This window comes from Mastigoproctus giganteus, chromosome 2 (assembly GCF_048544385.1).
Source record: "Mastigoproctus giganteus isolate SK-2022 chromosome 2, ASM4854438v1, whole genome shotgun sequence".
Taxonomy (NCBI): Eukaryota; Metazoa; Arthropoda; class Arachnida; order Uropygi; family Thelyphonidae; genus Mastigoproctus; species Mastigoproctus giganteus.
In genome coordinates, this window is record NC_143576.1 from 134,183,819 (window position 1) to 134,200,853 (window position 17,035).

General features: G+C 35.9%; 1 protein-coding gene across 1 annotated transcript in view; it reads left to right on the forward strand.

The window, feature by feature from the left end:
* The window catches only part of LOC150089578 (DNA (cytosine-5)-methyltransferase PliMCI-like), a 596,839-nt gene that overhangs the window by 496,212 nt on the left and 83,592 nt on the right, over positions 1–17,035 (forward strand). The window contains exons 26-27 of the mRNA XM_090368675.1: positions 3,778–3,907; positions 13,508–13,659. Coding sequence (XP_090224801.1) covers positions 3,778–3,907; positions 13,508–13,659 — 282 coding nt within the window. The remainder of the gene's footprint in view (positions 1–3,777; positions 3,908–13,507; positions 13,660–17,035) is intronic.

Consider the following 17,035-nt stretch of genomic DNA (forward strand, 5'->3'; position numbering starts at 1 on the left):
TTTTTCTTCTTTTCCCTCCATCCTAACTACCTTTCTTAATTCATGACTACTCTGTCATTCTAAATAATTTCTTTATATATTCATCCCTTCTCCACACAGCTCTTTTCTGCGCTTCCATTGAAATTGAATTAACTTTTGTTTAAGATTTCTATATTTAACGGTTTTGGCAACTCTGAGACCTTTTTTGATTTTTGTTTCTTTCAACAGTTGTATTGCTGTTAGTATTTGCCTTTAAATACTATTTTAAAATATATTTAATTGAACGTATGAGTCGGTGCAAATGCATCATTTTTGTACATAGTGAATCCTGAAGTAAGTAAATTGCCATGGCAACTCATTTTGAGTTGCCATGATATCGAACTACCTCAAGTAAGTAATTCTTCAACAAAGGACAAGATTAAAATGATGCATTTGCACTAACTTGTACATTCAGTGAATCTTATTGTAGTGTGAAGCTCTAGGCAAAAATTTGTCATGGTAAATTTGCTTAGTGTAACATCATGCACAATTTCCGATCTTCTCTTTTGCCTTGTATCTTCAAGCGGCTGTTTAAGAACATTTTGTATGGTGATATCACTCTTGCTTTTCTTGCTTTATTTTCCTCATGCTTTCCTCAAGTTAGTAATACAAATTAGTAAAATCCTAGTAGGTTTTTATCCTTATTGTTAATCTTTCTCTCCAAATTTTTCTTAAGTAATAGTTGGAGATTTTAGTGACCCAACCAAAATTGAAATAGCAACATCCGATCCTCATGAAACCTCTTATTTGTTATAACATTAATGATTTCATTGAGATGAATTATTTGAACACAGTCTTGGAGTTCCTTTAAAAAAAGAAGTCTTTGACAAATTCTTTTTACTTGTGACCTATTTGAATACTTATATATGTTGGCCTGTTAGAATACCGTCCATGGGGTCTGGCTATTATGTAATGAGACTGTGTTCAGCCACCACTACACACCAAATACCACATGTGAAACAAAAGCACAGTGGTTTACCGTGAACCTTTCCCTAGTTTTCTGCAAACTCATGTTCCATCACACTCTTTTGCTTTGCAGTAAGACAGGTTTTCATCACCTTCTCTTTTTTGCAGTTTGCAGAAAAAAACGACACACAAAAGAATCGAACAATGAATCAATTTGAAATTTTTGAAAAATTAAAGAAAACACCAACCGAATGTTATGACTTGTTATTGCAAGTTTATGGGGAAAGTACTATGTCAAGAGCATGCCTGTTTGAATGAAGGAAGACAAGGAGAAGATGAACTACCAGGCTGACCAGAATCCATGAAAACTAATGAAATTGTGAACCAGGTTAGGACATTGTTTAGAAGTGATTGTCATGTATGCATTAGAATGGTTGCATCAGAACTCAATATGGACAAAGAAACAATTATGCAAATTTTAACTGAAATTTTAGGCATGAGAAAAGTGTTGCCAAGGTGGTGTCAAAATTTTTGAATGAAGATCAAAGGACTCAGAAACTAAAACACAGTCATTGCAGTAGAAGGCAACAACAATCTCCCAGACCAAGAAAGGCAAGAATGTCAAAAATGAAAAACATGGTTCTTCTTTTCTTCGATGTTGAATTTATTATTTCTAAATATGTCTCACCAAATCAGACTATCCATTAAGTATACTATGTTCTGACATGGCTGGATGAAAAAATTCGAAGGAAGAGACCTGAACTGTTGGATGCTCCATACACAACATGCTCTTTGGACTGTAGTTTTTAGTAAAAAATACAGATGCCTGTAAGGACTTTTTCTATTCCTTAAACTTAAGTGTGCTTAAGGAAATCCATTGAAGATTTCTAGAAAGAAAGCGACTATAGTGTGTTTTTTTTTTTTTTTTTTTTTGTGTGTGTAAACATTGTGAAGGTGCAAATAGATTATTTGGCTGCCAGACTTTCTAGAAAGAAAGCCACTATAGTGAGTTTTTTATTTATTTATTTATTTATTGAAACATCAAACTTGAGAAATATTAGAACCAAGAGTACTTAATACCATGCATGGGCTGAAAGTTAAGAAGATGAAAGAAGATATTGTTGACATTAGACTTGAATTTCTGTAACTTATAATTTTCAGGAAATATGTATGAAGGAAAGTTGTTCCAGAAAATGGAAGTTGAATGAATGAATGAGGAAGAAGGAAAGTTGGTTCTGAAGTTTGAAGTTGGACTTTAAAAGGATATCGACTAGTTGCAGCACTTGTTCTGATTGCTTTGGAAGAGAGGGCAGGACTAGTGAAATTATAGAAGACAATTTAGAATAACAGTACCCATGGAAGTATTTATATAGAAAAGGCATGCAGCAAAAACAGTACATCTATCAGACAGGGTGGAGAGAGAGAGAGAGAGAGAGAGAGAGAGAGAGAGTTTATTTAGATATAAGTCATAAATTAACCTAACTTCCCTCTTTTGAATGGACTCTAGAAGTCTGAGAGGTTTTGGGGGCAGCATCACCCCAGATGTGGGAACAGTATTCCATGGTGGCAGGACAGATTTGCAATTTGTGGGGAGTGAACAGCTGTTTAGAAGAGAAGTAACACCAAGAGCAAAACAGAAAACCAATTTTTTAAATGCAGCAGAACCAAGATTTGTAATGTGCTTATGCCAAGAGAGAGAGAGATTAGAAGTCGGGGTAATCCCGGATAGAGATATATGATCTTGCCTAGAAATCAGTGTGTCATCGAAGATAAGCTTGGGAACAGAAGGATTGCAATGTAAAAGAGAGGACTGTGTTTTAGAAGGATTGAAATCAACTAAGTTATCTTTGCACTGGAGAAGTACCTGGAGATCAGTTTTGAAGGAATTGTTAGTGGATATATGAGAACTTGAAGCTGTTTGTGCTGGGCAAGGTTTCTCAAACTGGAGGGTGGAATGCAATGTGTCGGTTAATTGATTTCTCCATCACTTTAGAAAGAATAGAAGTAAGTTCAATGGGACGTTAATTGTGTGGGATGGATTTTTCACACTTTTTAGGAACTGGCTGGTAATGAGCAAATTTCTAAGCAGAAGGGAAAACACCTTCGGAATAAGAAATTGAAAAAAAGATGACAGAGAACAAGAATAAGTTCAGGAGCACAGGTTTTGAGAATAAGTGAAGGAATACCATTAGGACCTGGAGCTTTCTTACATCCTTTTGAGGGAAGACCACAGGAGGCTTTGAGTGGGGCGTACTGGAAATGGTAGGAAGTGGTTTAACAAGGTCATCAGTACATGAGTTGGAAGAAAAGTAGGATGCTAGCCTGTCAGCTTTATCTTTGCCAAAATTAGTTCCACTTGACTTTGCCAAAATTAGTTTCACTTGACTTGGAGTGTTACCTGAATATGAGTTCCATCAGTGTTTTAGACTCCCAGTTGACATACCTGAGAGAATCTATTTGACAACCTCAAGGACCTTGCTTTGATGAAACTTATCGATCGGCATGTACTATTATTTTGAAGGGCATAACTTGTAATATACAAGATATTTCATTATATTTATTTTATTGCAAAAAGTCTCTTTATTTAATAGCACCTTTTATATGTTGACCTAGTCAAATACCATAAATAGTAATTACAACTTAAATGGTAAGTTTTAATTACTCTTTTATGCTGACATTATATTTTGTTAAAATAAGTACTCCTTTAACTTTAAAATTGTAGGATTTTAATTTGAATAAGAATTACATATTCTCTGTTTGGATAGAATTTTTGATTCTTCTTACTTTCTTATAGCTTTTTATTATTATTATTACTACTTGTAATCTTGGTTACTTGATTTGGTCTTCCTGTAGGGTAAAGGGAAAGGAAAAGGTAAAAATAAGGAAAAGTCTAAACCAGAAGACGAAAGAATAAAGACCAAAATGGAATGTTATCCTGTTATTAAGACACTAAGGACATTGGATGTCTTCTCTGGTTGTGGAGGTAGCTAAATAATTTTCATATCTTTTCAAACTGAGTAAATGTGGACTTATAGATACATCCATATATATAATTGGAGTGGGTAATAGAGTAATTCTAATTTTATATTAATTAAATGAAAAAAACTAGCATTTTATTTTTTGAAGCTGTGCAATCAGTCTGATTTAATGATATTTATTTATGCACTCTGAATATTATTGCACTCTGCCTGTAGCAGTGCATTATATCTTGTAAGGTACTTTACTGCTTATGTTTCACGTTTTAATTAATATCAAGAAAACGAAGTTGCAAATGGAACTTATAACTTCGTTTTCCAACAGTGAAAAGCATTGCACCATGAAAGAAATAATTTTAAATGTTGGCTCTCCACACAAAGAAAAAAGTTTATTAAATGGGAGAGAAAGGACTATTTTTAAAAACTTAGGCCACCTAAAACACTTTTTTTTCAAATGTATTACAGTAGAACGTCCGCTATCTGGAATAAAAGGCTGATCTTTTTTCTGTGTGTGTTTTTTTTTTTTTTTTTTTTTTTTTCTTATTAACGTTAAGTAGTACAGTCAATGGCAGTTAGCATTAGCATTAGTAAAGGCACATGATACAAGAAAGCAAGCTTATATAGCATCAGCAAAAAAAAAAAAAAAAAAAAATCAAATTTCACCCATCCACTCGCTCCAAATGTTTGTCTACTTCTGCCTTGAATCTGTTAAGCGATCAACTTCTACAACGACAGATGGAAGTTTGTTTTACCTATCAACCACACGCTGGCTAAAGAGAGACTTCCACATTTATTTATTATTATTTTATTTATTTATTTATTTTTTTTTTTTTTCAGTTTTTTTACAGTAATATGTGAATGAAATGAAAATGTGTAGTTTTAACGTTGCAACAAAAAAAAAAAAAAAAACAGAAATTATTAGTAGAATTAGAAAAGGTGAAAATTTAGGATATCTCTCCAAAGAGTTTAATGTGGGGACTTTAACAATTTATGACGTCAAGAAAAATTTCAATGCTATAAGAGAATGTGTCGATTATGGATAGTGAAGGCGGATCTGGCAGGAAAAAGACGATGTCGAAATCTGAAAATGCTGCTTTAGAGGGTGCACTTTATTTGTGGTTTCTTCAGAAGCGAAGTTTTGGTGAATCAGTGTCTGGCCCAATGTTTTGGGAAAAAGCATTGGATTTTAATCGAAATTTAAGAGGTAATGAAGATTTTAAGGCAAGCACAGGTCAGCTGAAAAACTTTAAACTGAGACACAGTATACATGAACTAGGTATTCAAGGCGAGAAACTTTCTGCAGATAAATCGGCGGCAGCAGCGTCCTTTCAAAGTAAGTTTGCTTCAGTCAAAGCAAATTATGAGAAAGAAAATGCTTATAATTTCGATGAGATGTGCTTATTGTGGAAAGGATTACTGAGAAAAATCCTTGCCACAGAAAGAGAAATCTGCACCAGGTTTTAAGATGAGAAAAGAGCGAGTTACAATTGCTACGTGTGCAAAGGCTACTGGGATGCACAGATTGTCTGTGCTCGTTGTCGGTAAGTTGAAAAAACCGAGAGCATTTAAAAATCTTTCTAATTTTCCTGTTTTGTATAAAAATCATAAAAATGCCTGGATGGATGTTTCTGTTTTCCGAGATAGGTTTATAATTTTTTTAAATTTAATTAATCTTAATTATTTAATTTAATCGTAAGGTAAGATTAATTTTATTTAATCTTATCTTACATTGGATTATCCAGAAAATTTGGCTATCCGGAAGAGGTCGGACATCAGTCATTTCATATAACTAATGCTCTACTGTAGTTTCATTATTGTACTGGTGATTCTCAGTGACTAGAATAATTTCAATTCCATCGAAGGCATCAGTGTTGCTAATTTTTCTTGAATATTTGTTGATAACCTTACCTTTCTCTCAGCCAGCCCTGTTGTCAATACCACGTTGCATCCAGTACCACGAGTTTCAGGTTGCAGCTGAAAGTTGATTAATGTGGGATAATAAAAATTGCACATTTTTGCAGAGGATTGTTCTCTAAGAGGATTAGCAGTCAGTTTGACCATTATACACAAGAACAAATATCCATGTTTTGCTATGTGTTTTTTAATCTCTTGAGATGTTTAGTTCATGGTGTTTCCTCTCCTCTTCTGAACTGAACTTCTGAGACTTATAGCTGTAGCAACTCTATGACCAATATCAAACTGATGGCCTGGAATGCTAAGCAAAATTACTAATGAGTTTTACTAGTGTCTTTCTAGTGAAAGTACTAGCTTTCCATAAATTTTTCTCTGTTCGTAACATTACTGCTGACCACTTGGATCATACTGCTATCCCCACTAGCAGTGTATTGCTCACCTACTCTTCTGATCACTTTTCTGCTGGTTGGCATCACTCCTGCCTCCACACAGTAAGATTGGAAAGAGATACTTCCACCTGGGCTAAAAGGAACGAAATTTAGAATTTGGCAATTCTATCCAATTGAACCTTGACACAATCATACTTAAAATTAAATGAAAAACTGACCATGACACTCATAGTTGACAATACTGCATACTGATACCGAACAGCAGGCATGTCCAGCTTTTCTTATTGTCCTTGCTTTGTCAAACAAATTTAAGACTATTTTGTCCCCATTTCTCTTGCAAAAATGTTTAGAAAATGAAAATACAATTCGATTAATAACTAAGTCTTTCACAATTGTGAACAACTAAGTCTTTCACAATTGTGAACGACTTAGTTATTAATTGAAACTTAATCATAAGCATTCTGAGACTGCTAAAACCCTCAACCTTTGGTATAACCATGCAAATTACCCAACATGTAACACGAAATAGTCCAAAAGGAGTATTGCATGGGAATTGATGCAGAGGATGAATCAGTCCAACCGTTAAAAGATCACAAAATTACTCAAAGTAAACAAATTAGGATCAGAAAAGATGGAGAGCTTCTTCCCACCTGGAATATCATCCTAATGTTGGATGCACCAAATTTACCTTCCAGTGTTAAAGCAGGTCCTCTTGACTACCATGTAAGTACCCTACAATGTTATAGTTTTTATAAGTATAACATCTGCTGGTTATCGTAAATTTGTCAAACTGATTTCAGTATACCAAAACTGTAGCTCCAAATTCCACCCACAAACTGATGCTGAAACATTACTAACTGTTAATGCCAACACGCTACTCTCTTTCCTGTGAACTGTGGAAAACAGGGAAAAAGATCCAAAAATGTAAAGTAGTAGAGCAGGTCCGGGCAAACTATGGCCCTCGGGCTGCATGTGGCCCGCGGGCCATAGTTTGCCTTTAATTGTATTTTCGAAAAAAGTTTACTTATTTTATGCCTTTTGCGACGCCTTTTTGAAAAATAAATTTGTATATGTAATACATTATAGAATTTGTCCACTTGTAAATTGTTTTATCATCTCTGTATTGTTGAAATTGAGATAGAATTTGAAATTGTGCGTGAAATTGTGAAATTGAGATAGAATTTAAAACTGGAGCGAGCCAACGGGCGCTTTTATATAACGGTATAATTTGCGATTATAAACTAACCGCGTGAAACTACGGTAACAGACAACTGGTGATGACGACAACGGCTTTGCTGCAGTGGCGGAGTAATAGGATAGGACTGCTGACCGGCCGCAGTTCCAATCTGTTTTCTCTGGTGGTCATCCCGCAGTTAGTTTTTTTGCGTTATCTTCGGTTATCATCTTGGTGCCAGTAGCGATAAAAAATAATATTTATGCCCTTTTAAAAATGAATAAAAAATGAAAAATTCAACAAGAGCATCGTGTCTTCAATGAAGAGCGGAACACAAAATATTTTTTTGCTAACATAAATAACGAGACTATTTGTCTCATCTGCCGGGAGAGTGTCTCAGCGTTGAAAGAGTACAATATTACAAGACATTTCACTACTAAACATTCCGAATATGGTGTCAATTTAACTCCGGAAGCGAGAAAGAAAACTGCTGATGGATTGATTCAAAATTTATCTAGGCAACAAAATATGTTTACGTGGGTAACTAAGGAACAAGAAGCTACTGTAGAGGCAAATTTTGTTATTTCTCATATAATTGCAAAAAGAAACAAGCTTTTTTCTGATGGAGACTATATTAAAGAATATATGACTGAAGCTTGTGGAATTATATGTCCTGACATTAAACACAAATTTGAGAATATAAGTTTATCTCGGCGAACCGTAGTAAGAAGAATTGAATGTATCGATACAAATTTGAATGAGCAATTATCAGTATTAGAATCCATAACATGGTACTCGATAGCTCTCAACGAAAGTAACGACCAAAAGAATACTGCGCAGTTATTAATTTTCATACGTGGATGTACCTCTAATTTTGAAATTATTGAAGAGCTTTTTCAATGGAATCTCCTAAAGACCAAACAGTGGGAGCTGATATATTTTAAAAAAGTTGAAAAAGCTTAACAAGATATAATTTACAATGGAACAAAGTGGTAAGCGTAACAACTGACGGAGCACCAAGTTTGACAGGTAAAAATGTTGGAGCATTAAAGAAAATTCAGGATTATAATTTAATTACAATTCATTGTATTATACATCGACAAGTATTATGTAAAAATGTGTTAAAAGTTGAACATGTCATATCTTGTATTATTAAACTAGTAAATTTAATACAATCGAGGGGCCTGAAACACAGACAATTCGTTAATTTTCTTCAAGATATTGAATCCGAGTACACAGATATTCCTTATCATAGCCAAATTCAATGGCTTAGCTTAGGAAAAGTTCTTCGGCTAGTATGGGATCTTAAAGATGACATCGTTCTGTTGTTAAAACTGAAAAATATTATGGACTTTCCCGAATTAACTGATAATAACTGGATTTGTGATTTTGCGTTTACCCTGGGCATCGTGACACACTTAAATACTTTCAACACCGTGTTACGTGGGAAAAATTTATATGCCCATCATGTGGAAAAAAGTTTGAATGGATTTCAATTAAAACTCCAGTTGTTCCTTCGACATTTATTGATTAACAAGTTAGACCACTTTCCAATCATGAAGTTGCTGAAGATTCCAGAAAATAAATTTGAGAAATATTGTGAAATTATCGACGCTTTGAATGACGACTTTTCACGAAGATTTGGTGACTTCCAAAAAATTGAGACAAGTTTGGCAATAGTGCGCGACCCATTTTCCATAGAAATTGATAGTGCACCGAGTGAACTACAGCTTCAGATTATAGATCTGCAGTGTGATACCGATTTAAGGGAATTGCGCCATCGTGAGGAAATCTGTAAATTTTACAATACTCTTAATTCGGACAAATTGGACGAACTTAAAGATTTTGCCCGAAAAATGTTAGTTATTTTTGGATCAACCTACATATGTGAACAAACATTTTCCATCGTGAATCTAAATAAAAATTCTTTACGATCAAGCATCAGCGATGAACATTTACAAGCAGTTTTAAGAATCTCAACTACAAAATTAACACTTGAAATTAAAAAAAAATTTTAAAGATGTAAAACAGTTCCATTCATCTCATTAAATTCTTAGTTGTTAGAGAATAATTTTTTTTTATGTTATATTTCTTCTTCATGATAACAAATAATATATATCTAAAAATAGTATTTTACATGCGGCCCGCCTTCTTTTTGAATTCCTAATGTGGCCCTTCAGCGAAAAAGTTTGCCCAGCAACAGAAGTACAAGTCAGCAGTGGCACAAACTTACATGTCAGTCCCACCAACCATCTTTACTGGAGATTGAACAGTTGCAAGATCCAGTTGACGAGAGAGACATTTTTAGTGGCTCCAGCATTCTAACCAAAGGGAATTAACACTTGGTGTCTGCTAGACAATTTTTGTTTAAAATTGCTTCAATTTAGTATATATGTAATTTTTAAATCTTATTTCACTAATTAAATGAATGTTATTTTAGCTTTTTTTGAATTTTATTTCTATAATGTTCTGTACATTTAATGCTTAACTTTCTAAATTAGTTCTGCTAATTTAAATTCCTTCCAGTAACTTTGGTAGCTTAATTTTAGCTTAACTAGTTGATACGTTTTGATAATACTTTGTTAATTTAAATTTTGTAATCTTTCTTAAGTTCAAATATTACATAATTAATGGTTGTTACAAAATCCACTTAAAGTACAATGTCTAAAGACATTGTGATTCAGAAATGCCTGAAGGCTTTTCTGGTGTGTATCATGAGTTCTTTAATTCTATAGCCTGTGGCTTGCAGTTCGAGTTTGGTTAGGTCAAGCTTTGCTGAACATTCGTTTCTTTTCACCCCTTGTAAGGAATGTATACCGATCTGAAATTTGAATTTGGTGCAATTCAAGAAGAATTTCAGTCACTGAAGAAATGAGTGCTTGCCCTAAAAAAATAGGTAAATGAAAATCAACAAAAAAAAATCCACTTCACTTAAGCCATTCGCTCTAAAAGTTTGTCCAGTTCTTCCTTGAATTTATTTTAGCTATTAACTTCCACAACGACAGATGGAAGTTTGTTCCTGCAATCAACCACCCACTGGCTAAAGGCAAATTTTTGTGCATCTGTTGTAAAATACAACACAACAGATGCACAAAATGCTTTCTTTTCTCAATTTGAATTTATGCCCCCTCAGGTGTGTAATCTGAGCAAGAGGAAAATTCCCATCATCATTGAGCATGCTCAAACCATTCAAGGCCTTATACTCTGCATTTACCTCCCTTATTAGTCACAACAAAGAAGACAATTCCTTCTTTGCATTTCTCATACTCCGCCTTTGTTTCCCCAACCTTATTTGTGATACTGTTTACAGATTGATTTGTAGCACTTGTGGGCTTCAATACTTTTCATCACTATAACTTTCCCATGCTATCCTTTTCTGTTCTATTAGACCAGTCAGCTCTCTATTCATCTATTTTAGCATCTTCTTCATGCAGTATTTTGTTAATGGTACATATGTACTGTAGTAATAATTCAGACACAGCATGGGTTTGTTGTTGTTTTGGTTTTTAGGAGCATTAGCAACTAAGGCCATATTGCTCCGGGATATGTGATGGTCATTCCCTGACCTTTCCGCGTTCTCCGTATTTGGTAGTGACGGGCTCGAACCCCGGTCTAATCAAGAAGCGTGTGCTACGCACTAATGCTCCTTCCCACCTGGCTACGGAGGCGCCGCATGTGTTTGTTAAGGGTAAGTCTTGTCTGACCAATTTGATTGGATACTATGATATGGTCACAAAGTAACTGTATGCAAAAAGTAATTTTGATATCATATACTTGGATTTCAGGAAAGCTTTTGATAATGTTGCACAAATTGAAGCAGTATGGCATTAAGGACAAGTTGCTACAATGGATGAAAGGGTGAGAAATGACAGAGAGTGGTAATCAGTAGATGCTGCTCTTCATGGACTAATGTTATTAGTGGAGTCCTCCAAGGTTTGCTGATGGGCCCACATTGTTGTTGTTTCATATATTTATCAATGATATTGATGTCCAGGTTTGCAGATGATACAAAGGTTGGCAGGGTTGTTAGTGACAGTAATGACAATATGCTACTGCAACAGGATCTAGAAAAGCTGGGCAGATGGGCTGAGAAGTGGAATCTGAAGTTTAACAAATGCAAAGTACTGTATATGGGTAGAATTAATCCCAGTAAAACATACCAGCTGTGCAGTACTACACTCAGGGTAGTAGGGAATGAAAAAGACCTAAAGTAATTGTGTAGTCAGATATGAAGTTTTCTGAACAGTGCAGACAGGCTGCAGAGCAAGTCATGGGATTTGTCAATGATATACAGAAACTTTGCTAGTAGTAATAAGGTCATTATCCATTTGTATAAGTCAGTGGTCAGGCCATGCCTTGACAGCTGGTATGTTTTACTGGGATTAATGTACAGGTCTGGAGGCCTCATTTTAGGAAAAATGTAGATTTTAGAGTTGCTAACATCCCCTAGGAAGGATGTTAGAGTTGCTAGAACGAGTACAGAGAAGGCCAACGAGATTGGTGAGGGAAAACGAATGGATCCTCTTACCAATCCTCTTGCAGACGATACCTGTAAGTTTAACTCAAAGGAGGATCAAAGGCTGACATTTTGCTTTCATGCATCACATGCCACTACTACTACTACAAGTAATCATAGACCTGTGAGTTTAACTTCTGTTCCAGGAAAATTAATGGAGGCACTGGTTAAAGAAGCACTGCAGGATCATCTAGACAAGACTTCAGTTATAGCTCGGACACAGCATGGTTTTGTTAAGGGAAAGTCTTGCCTGACCAATTTGATTGGATACTATGATGCAGTCAGAAAAGAACTGAATGCAGGGAATAACTATGATATTATATATTTGGATCTTAGAAAGGCTTTTGATACTGTTAAACATGGAAGACTGCTGCACAAATTGGAGCAGTGTGGCATTGGAGGCAAATTGCTGCTATGGATAAAGGGATGGTTGAGGGGGAGAAGACAGAGAGTGGTAATCAATCAACAATGCTCATCATGGACTAATGTTATTAGTGGAGTCCCTCAGGATTCAATGTTGGGTCCATTATTGTTTTCTGTATTTATAAATGATATTGATGATGGTATATCAAGCTTAATGTCCAAGTTTGCAGAAGATACAAAGGTTGGCAGGGTTGTTAAGGGCACTACTGATGCTATGCTGCTGCAACAGGATCTGGAAAGGTTGAGCAGATGGGCTGAGAGGTGGCAAATGAAGTTTAACATTGGCAAATATAAAGTACTACATATGGGAAACAGCAACCCCAGAGCAACGTATCAACTCTGTCGTACTACACTGACAGTGGTAGAGAATGAAACGGACCTGGAGGTAATTGTCCAGGCAGATATGAAGTTTTCTGAGCAGTGCAGATGGGCTTCAAGAGTAGCTCATGGTGTCTTGTTAATGATATGCACGAATTTTTCTAGCAGGTATAAGGGGGTGATTATTCCCTTGTATAAGGCCAATATCTATCCTACATCTGTCTTTCTTCAATCTGATTTTACTGCCCTCTCAGGTGATTATTCTGAGCAAGAGGAAGAATCCCATCAGCATTGAGCATGCTCAAACCATTCAAGGCTTTATACACATCTATCAGATCACCTCGCCAGTGCCTAGTCTCCAGACATTGTAATTTGCAAAACTTAAGCCTATCTTCGTAAGAGCAACCCTTTGTTCCATTCACTAATCTTGTTGCCCTTCTCTGTACTTGTTCCAGATGTGCGGAAATTTGCCTTTAGCCAGCAGGTAGTTGGTTGGTGGAACAGACTTCCATCCCTTGTGGAAGTTGATAGCCTAAATAAGTTTAAGCCTTGGCTGGACAGGTATTTCGAACGAACAGATGGGTGAAGTGGAAGTGGTTATTTTTTATTTATTTATTTTACTTTATTTTTTTTTGGCTGATGCTGCATAAGCTTGCTTTCTTGCATCATATGCCTGTACTAATGTTAAAGAAAGGCTTAAGTTCTGCATATTATTTTCATGCATCATGTATAAACCTTGAAAACAACACTAAGTACTATATGTTTGATTTCAGCTGAAATTTTTGTTGAAATTTAAACAGCTTGCAGAGCTCTTTAAGTTTCTGCAGATATAATGAATTAATGATGCTTAAATTAAGTATACTTTTTAAAATAGGTTTATCAGATGGCTTTCATCAGGCAGGAGTTTCAGATTCATGTTGGGCAATAGAAAAAGAAGAACCTGCTGCACAGGCTTTTCGCCTGAATTTTCCATCTTGCACAGTCTTTTCAGAGGATTGTAATGTATTACTGAGGCTGGTTATGGAGGTAATTACAATTTATTACATTGACCCATTTTCAATAAGAATTGTGTATGCTTCCATTAAAGTACTTGTGCACTCTGATTATTGGATACCTTCACTGAACTGCTGAATTATCTGTTGTGGGAAGAGTTTTTAATATAAAAGACTTTGTAGAAGAATACGAAAATTATTTCACTGTTTATTGGAATTTTGCCCTATACAGACTTCAGAGTCTCATCATCATTTATTTTATTTGTTGAAATTCGTTTCAGTATAACAAAATAACCGATATTTACATTAAACTACTTGCAATTAGTGCTAACAAAATTATATACTATTGTTTAATCTAAATTAACACCATGGATGCTCCTTACATTTGCGAGGATCCTTTATTTGTGCCTTGGGATACTGGAACAAGTCGGTAATGCATTTTTAGTAAATGGATTTTCATCTGTGAAGAAGCATAATTCCAAGTAACAGCATTATTTGTTTGTAGCATTCTAACATCAATGGATACATTTGAACGAGTTTCAGAATCCACATCACTTAAATAGAATTCTATTTTAGTATCAGATGACATATTATAAAGAGCTGATGCAATGTCATCAGCTTCAACATACTATCCATCCCCATTTATTTTCAATTCTGATGTCCCTGGCTCTGGATCCATTATAACAAACCTTGAAGGTAAAATTTTATGGGAAAACACTTTTTACTAAAAAATTTTATTAGTAGACACACACACATGCAAAGATGATGTTTTGTTTTTTTGCAAACTAAAGAATTAATATTCAGCAAGCAAAATCTTCAAAAAAACTGCCTCTCTTCCTTCTGCAAAATACTAAACTCGATAAAATAACTTCAGCATAATCAAAGAACATTACACCCTCCATACACTTGTTATAGACAACGATATGAACTTGTGAATGAATTCTGGTACTTTTGGTAGGAGATTCTTCAACAACATGAAATATGCACTTTATTATTTGAAGTTCATCTAAATCTCTCTTTACCAGCATTTAATTCTAATGGCTTCGTGTAACTCATTCTATAAGTTTTCTCCATAACAGAAGATATTTGTTGAGTCTAATTTTTCTGTGCATTAGTATTAGTATTAATAGTGAAAAATGATTGAAGAAAGCAAGCTTATACAGCAGCAACAGCAACAACAACAACAAAAAAAAAAATAAAAATCCGCTACAATAGTCTGTCTAGTTCTTCTTTGAATTTATTTAATCTATCACAATACTTGCACAACAATGGATGGAAACTTGTTCCGGCAATCAATCACCCATTGGCTGAAGGCAGACTTCCGCGCATCTATTCTGCAACTATCCTTACTCGATTTGAATTTATACCTCCCCCCCGATTTTCTTAGTCTCAGAAAGGGGGAGAAGTCCATGAACATTGAGTTTGCTCAAGCCATTCAAAGCCTTAAACAATTCAATTCAAATCACATCACCTCACCGGTGCCTAGTCTCCAGAACTGAAGCCTTCCTTTGTAAGAGCAGCCCCAATGAGATTAGTGAGGGGACACGGGGGGGGGGGGTCGTTGTAGTAGTAGTAGTAGTGGCACATGATGCAAGAAAGCAAGTGTAGTAGCTTATGCAGCATCAGCCAAAAAAAAAAAAAATCACACCATTCCCTCCAAATGCCTGTCCAGTTCCTCCTTAAATTTATTTAACCTATCAACTTCCACAACGACAGATGGAAGTTTGTTCCAGCAATTAACCACCCGCTGGCTAAAGGCAAATTTCCGCACATCTATTCTACATCTGTCCTTTCTTAATTTGAACTTATGTCCCCGTAGGTTGGTAATCTGAACAAGTGGAAGGATCCCATCAGAATTCAGCGTGCTCAACCCATTCAAGGCCTTATAGACCTCAATCAGATCACCGCGCAGGTGCCTAGTCTCCAGCCACTGCAATTTGCAGAACTTAAGCCTCTCTTGGTAAGAGAATCCCTTCATTCCCCTCACTAATCGTGTTGCTCTTCTCTGTACACGCTCAAGCAAATCTACATCCTTCCTAAAATGAGGCCTCCAGACCTGTACGCAGTACTCAAGGCGTGGCCTGACCATTGCCTTATACAGAGGGACAATCACCTCCTTTTCCCTGCTAGCAAAATTCCTATATATCATTGACAAAACCCCATGACCCGCCCTAGCCGCCTGTCTGCACTGCTCAGAAAACTTCATATCTGACTGCACAATTACTCCCAGGTCTTTTTCATTTTCTACCACCTTAAGTGTAGTACCACACAGTTGGTACGTTTCTCTGGGGTTACTTCTACCCATATGCAGTACTTTGCATTTGTCAAGGTTGAACTTCAGTTGCCACTTCTTAGCCCATCTGCCCAAATTATCTAGATCCTGTTGCAGTAGCACACTGCCATTACTGTCATTAACAACCCTGCCAAACTTTGTGTCATCTGCAAACTTCGACATTAAGCCTGATATACCTTCATCAATATCATTGATAAATATACAAAACACAGTGGACCTAACACCAAACCCTGTGGGACTCCATTAATAACATTAGTCCACGAAGAGCAGCACCCATTGATTACCACCCTCTGTCTTCTCCCACTTAACCATCCTTTTATCCATTGTAGCAACTTACCCTTAATACCATTCTGCTCCAATTTGTACAGTAGTCTTCCATGCGCAACAGTGTCAAAAGCTTTCCTGAAATCCAAGTATATGATATCAAAATTATTTTTTGCATCCAGTTCCTTTGTGACCACATCATAATAACCAATCAAATTTGTCAGACAAGACTTTCCCTTAACAAACCCATGCTGTGTTTGAATTATTGCTGCAGTCTTGTCTAGATGATCCTGCAATGCATCTTTAACCAGCGACTCCATTATTTTACCCGGAACAGAAGTTAGACTAACTGGTCTGTAATTACTCGTGTCACCCTTCGATCCACCTTTGTGAATTGGGGACACATTTGCACATCTCCAATCCGTGGGAACCTCCCCTGAGTCCAAGGATGCTCTCATAATTATGGCTAAGGGTTTGCTAAGTTGCTTTGCCGCCTCCTTTAAAATAACTGGATAGATCCCATCCACCCCAGGTGCCTTTCTTATGTTTAACTTCAACAATTTCTCCTCCACTTTGCTCTCAGTTATTACAAAATCATTAAGCACACTGCTACAATTTGATAACCTTCTTCCATTTTCAAACCTTAATAATTCCTCACGTGTGAATGTAGATGCAAAATACTCATTCAGTTTGTTTGCTATCTGAGCAGGATCATCAACAGTCGAACCATCGATGTCAAGTGGACCAATCATATTCGGCCCCTTCCTTTTAGAGTTTATATAAGTAAAGAAATCCTTGCTGTTTTTCTTAGCATCCTTTGCCAAAGATTTCTCGTAATCCGCCTTCGCCTGAC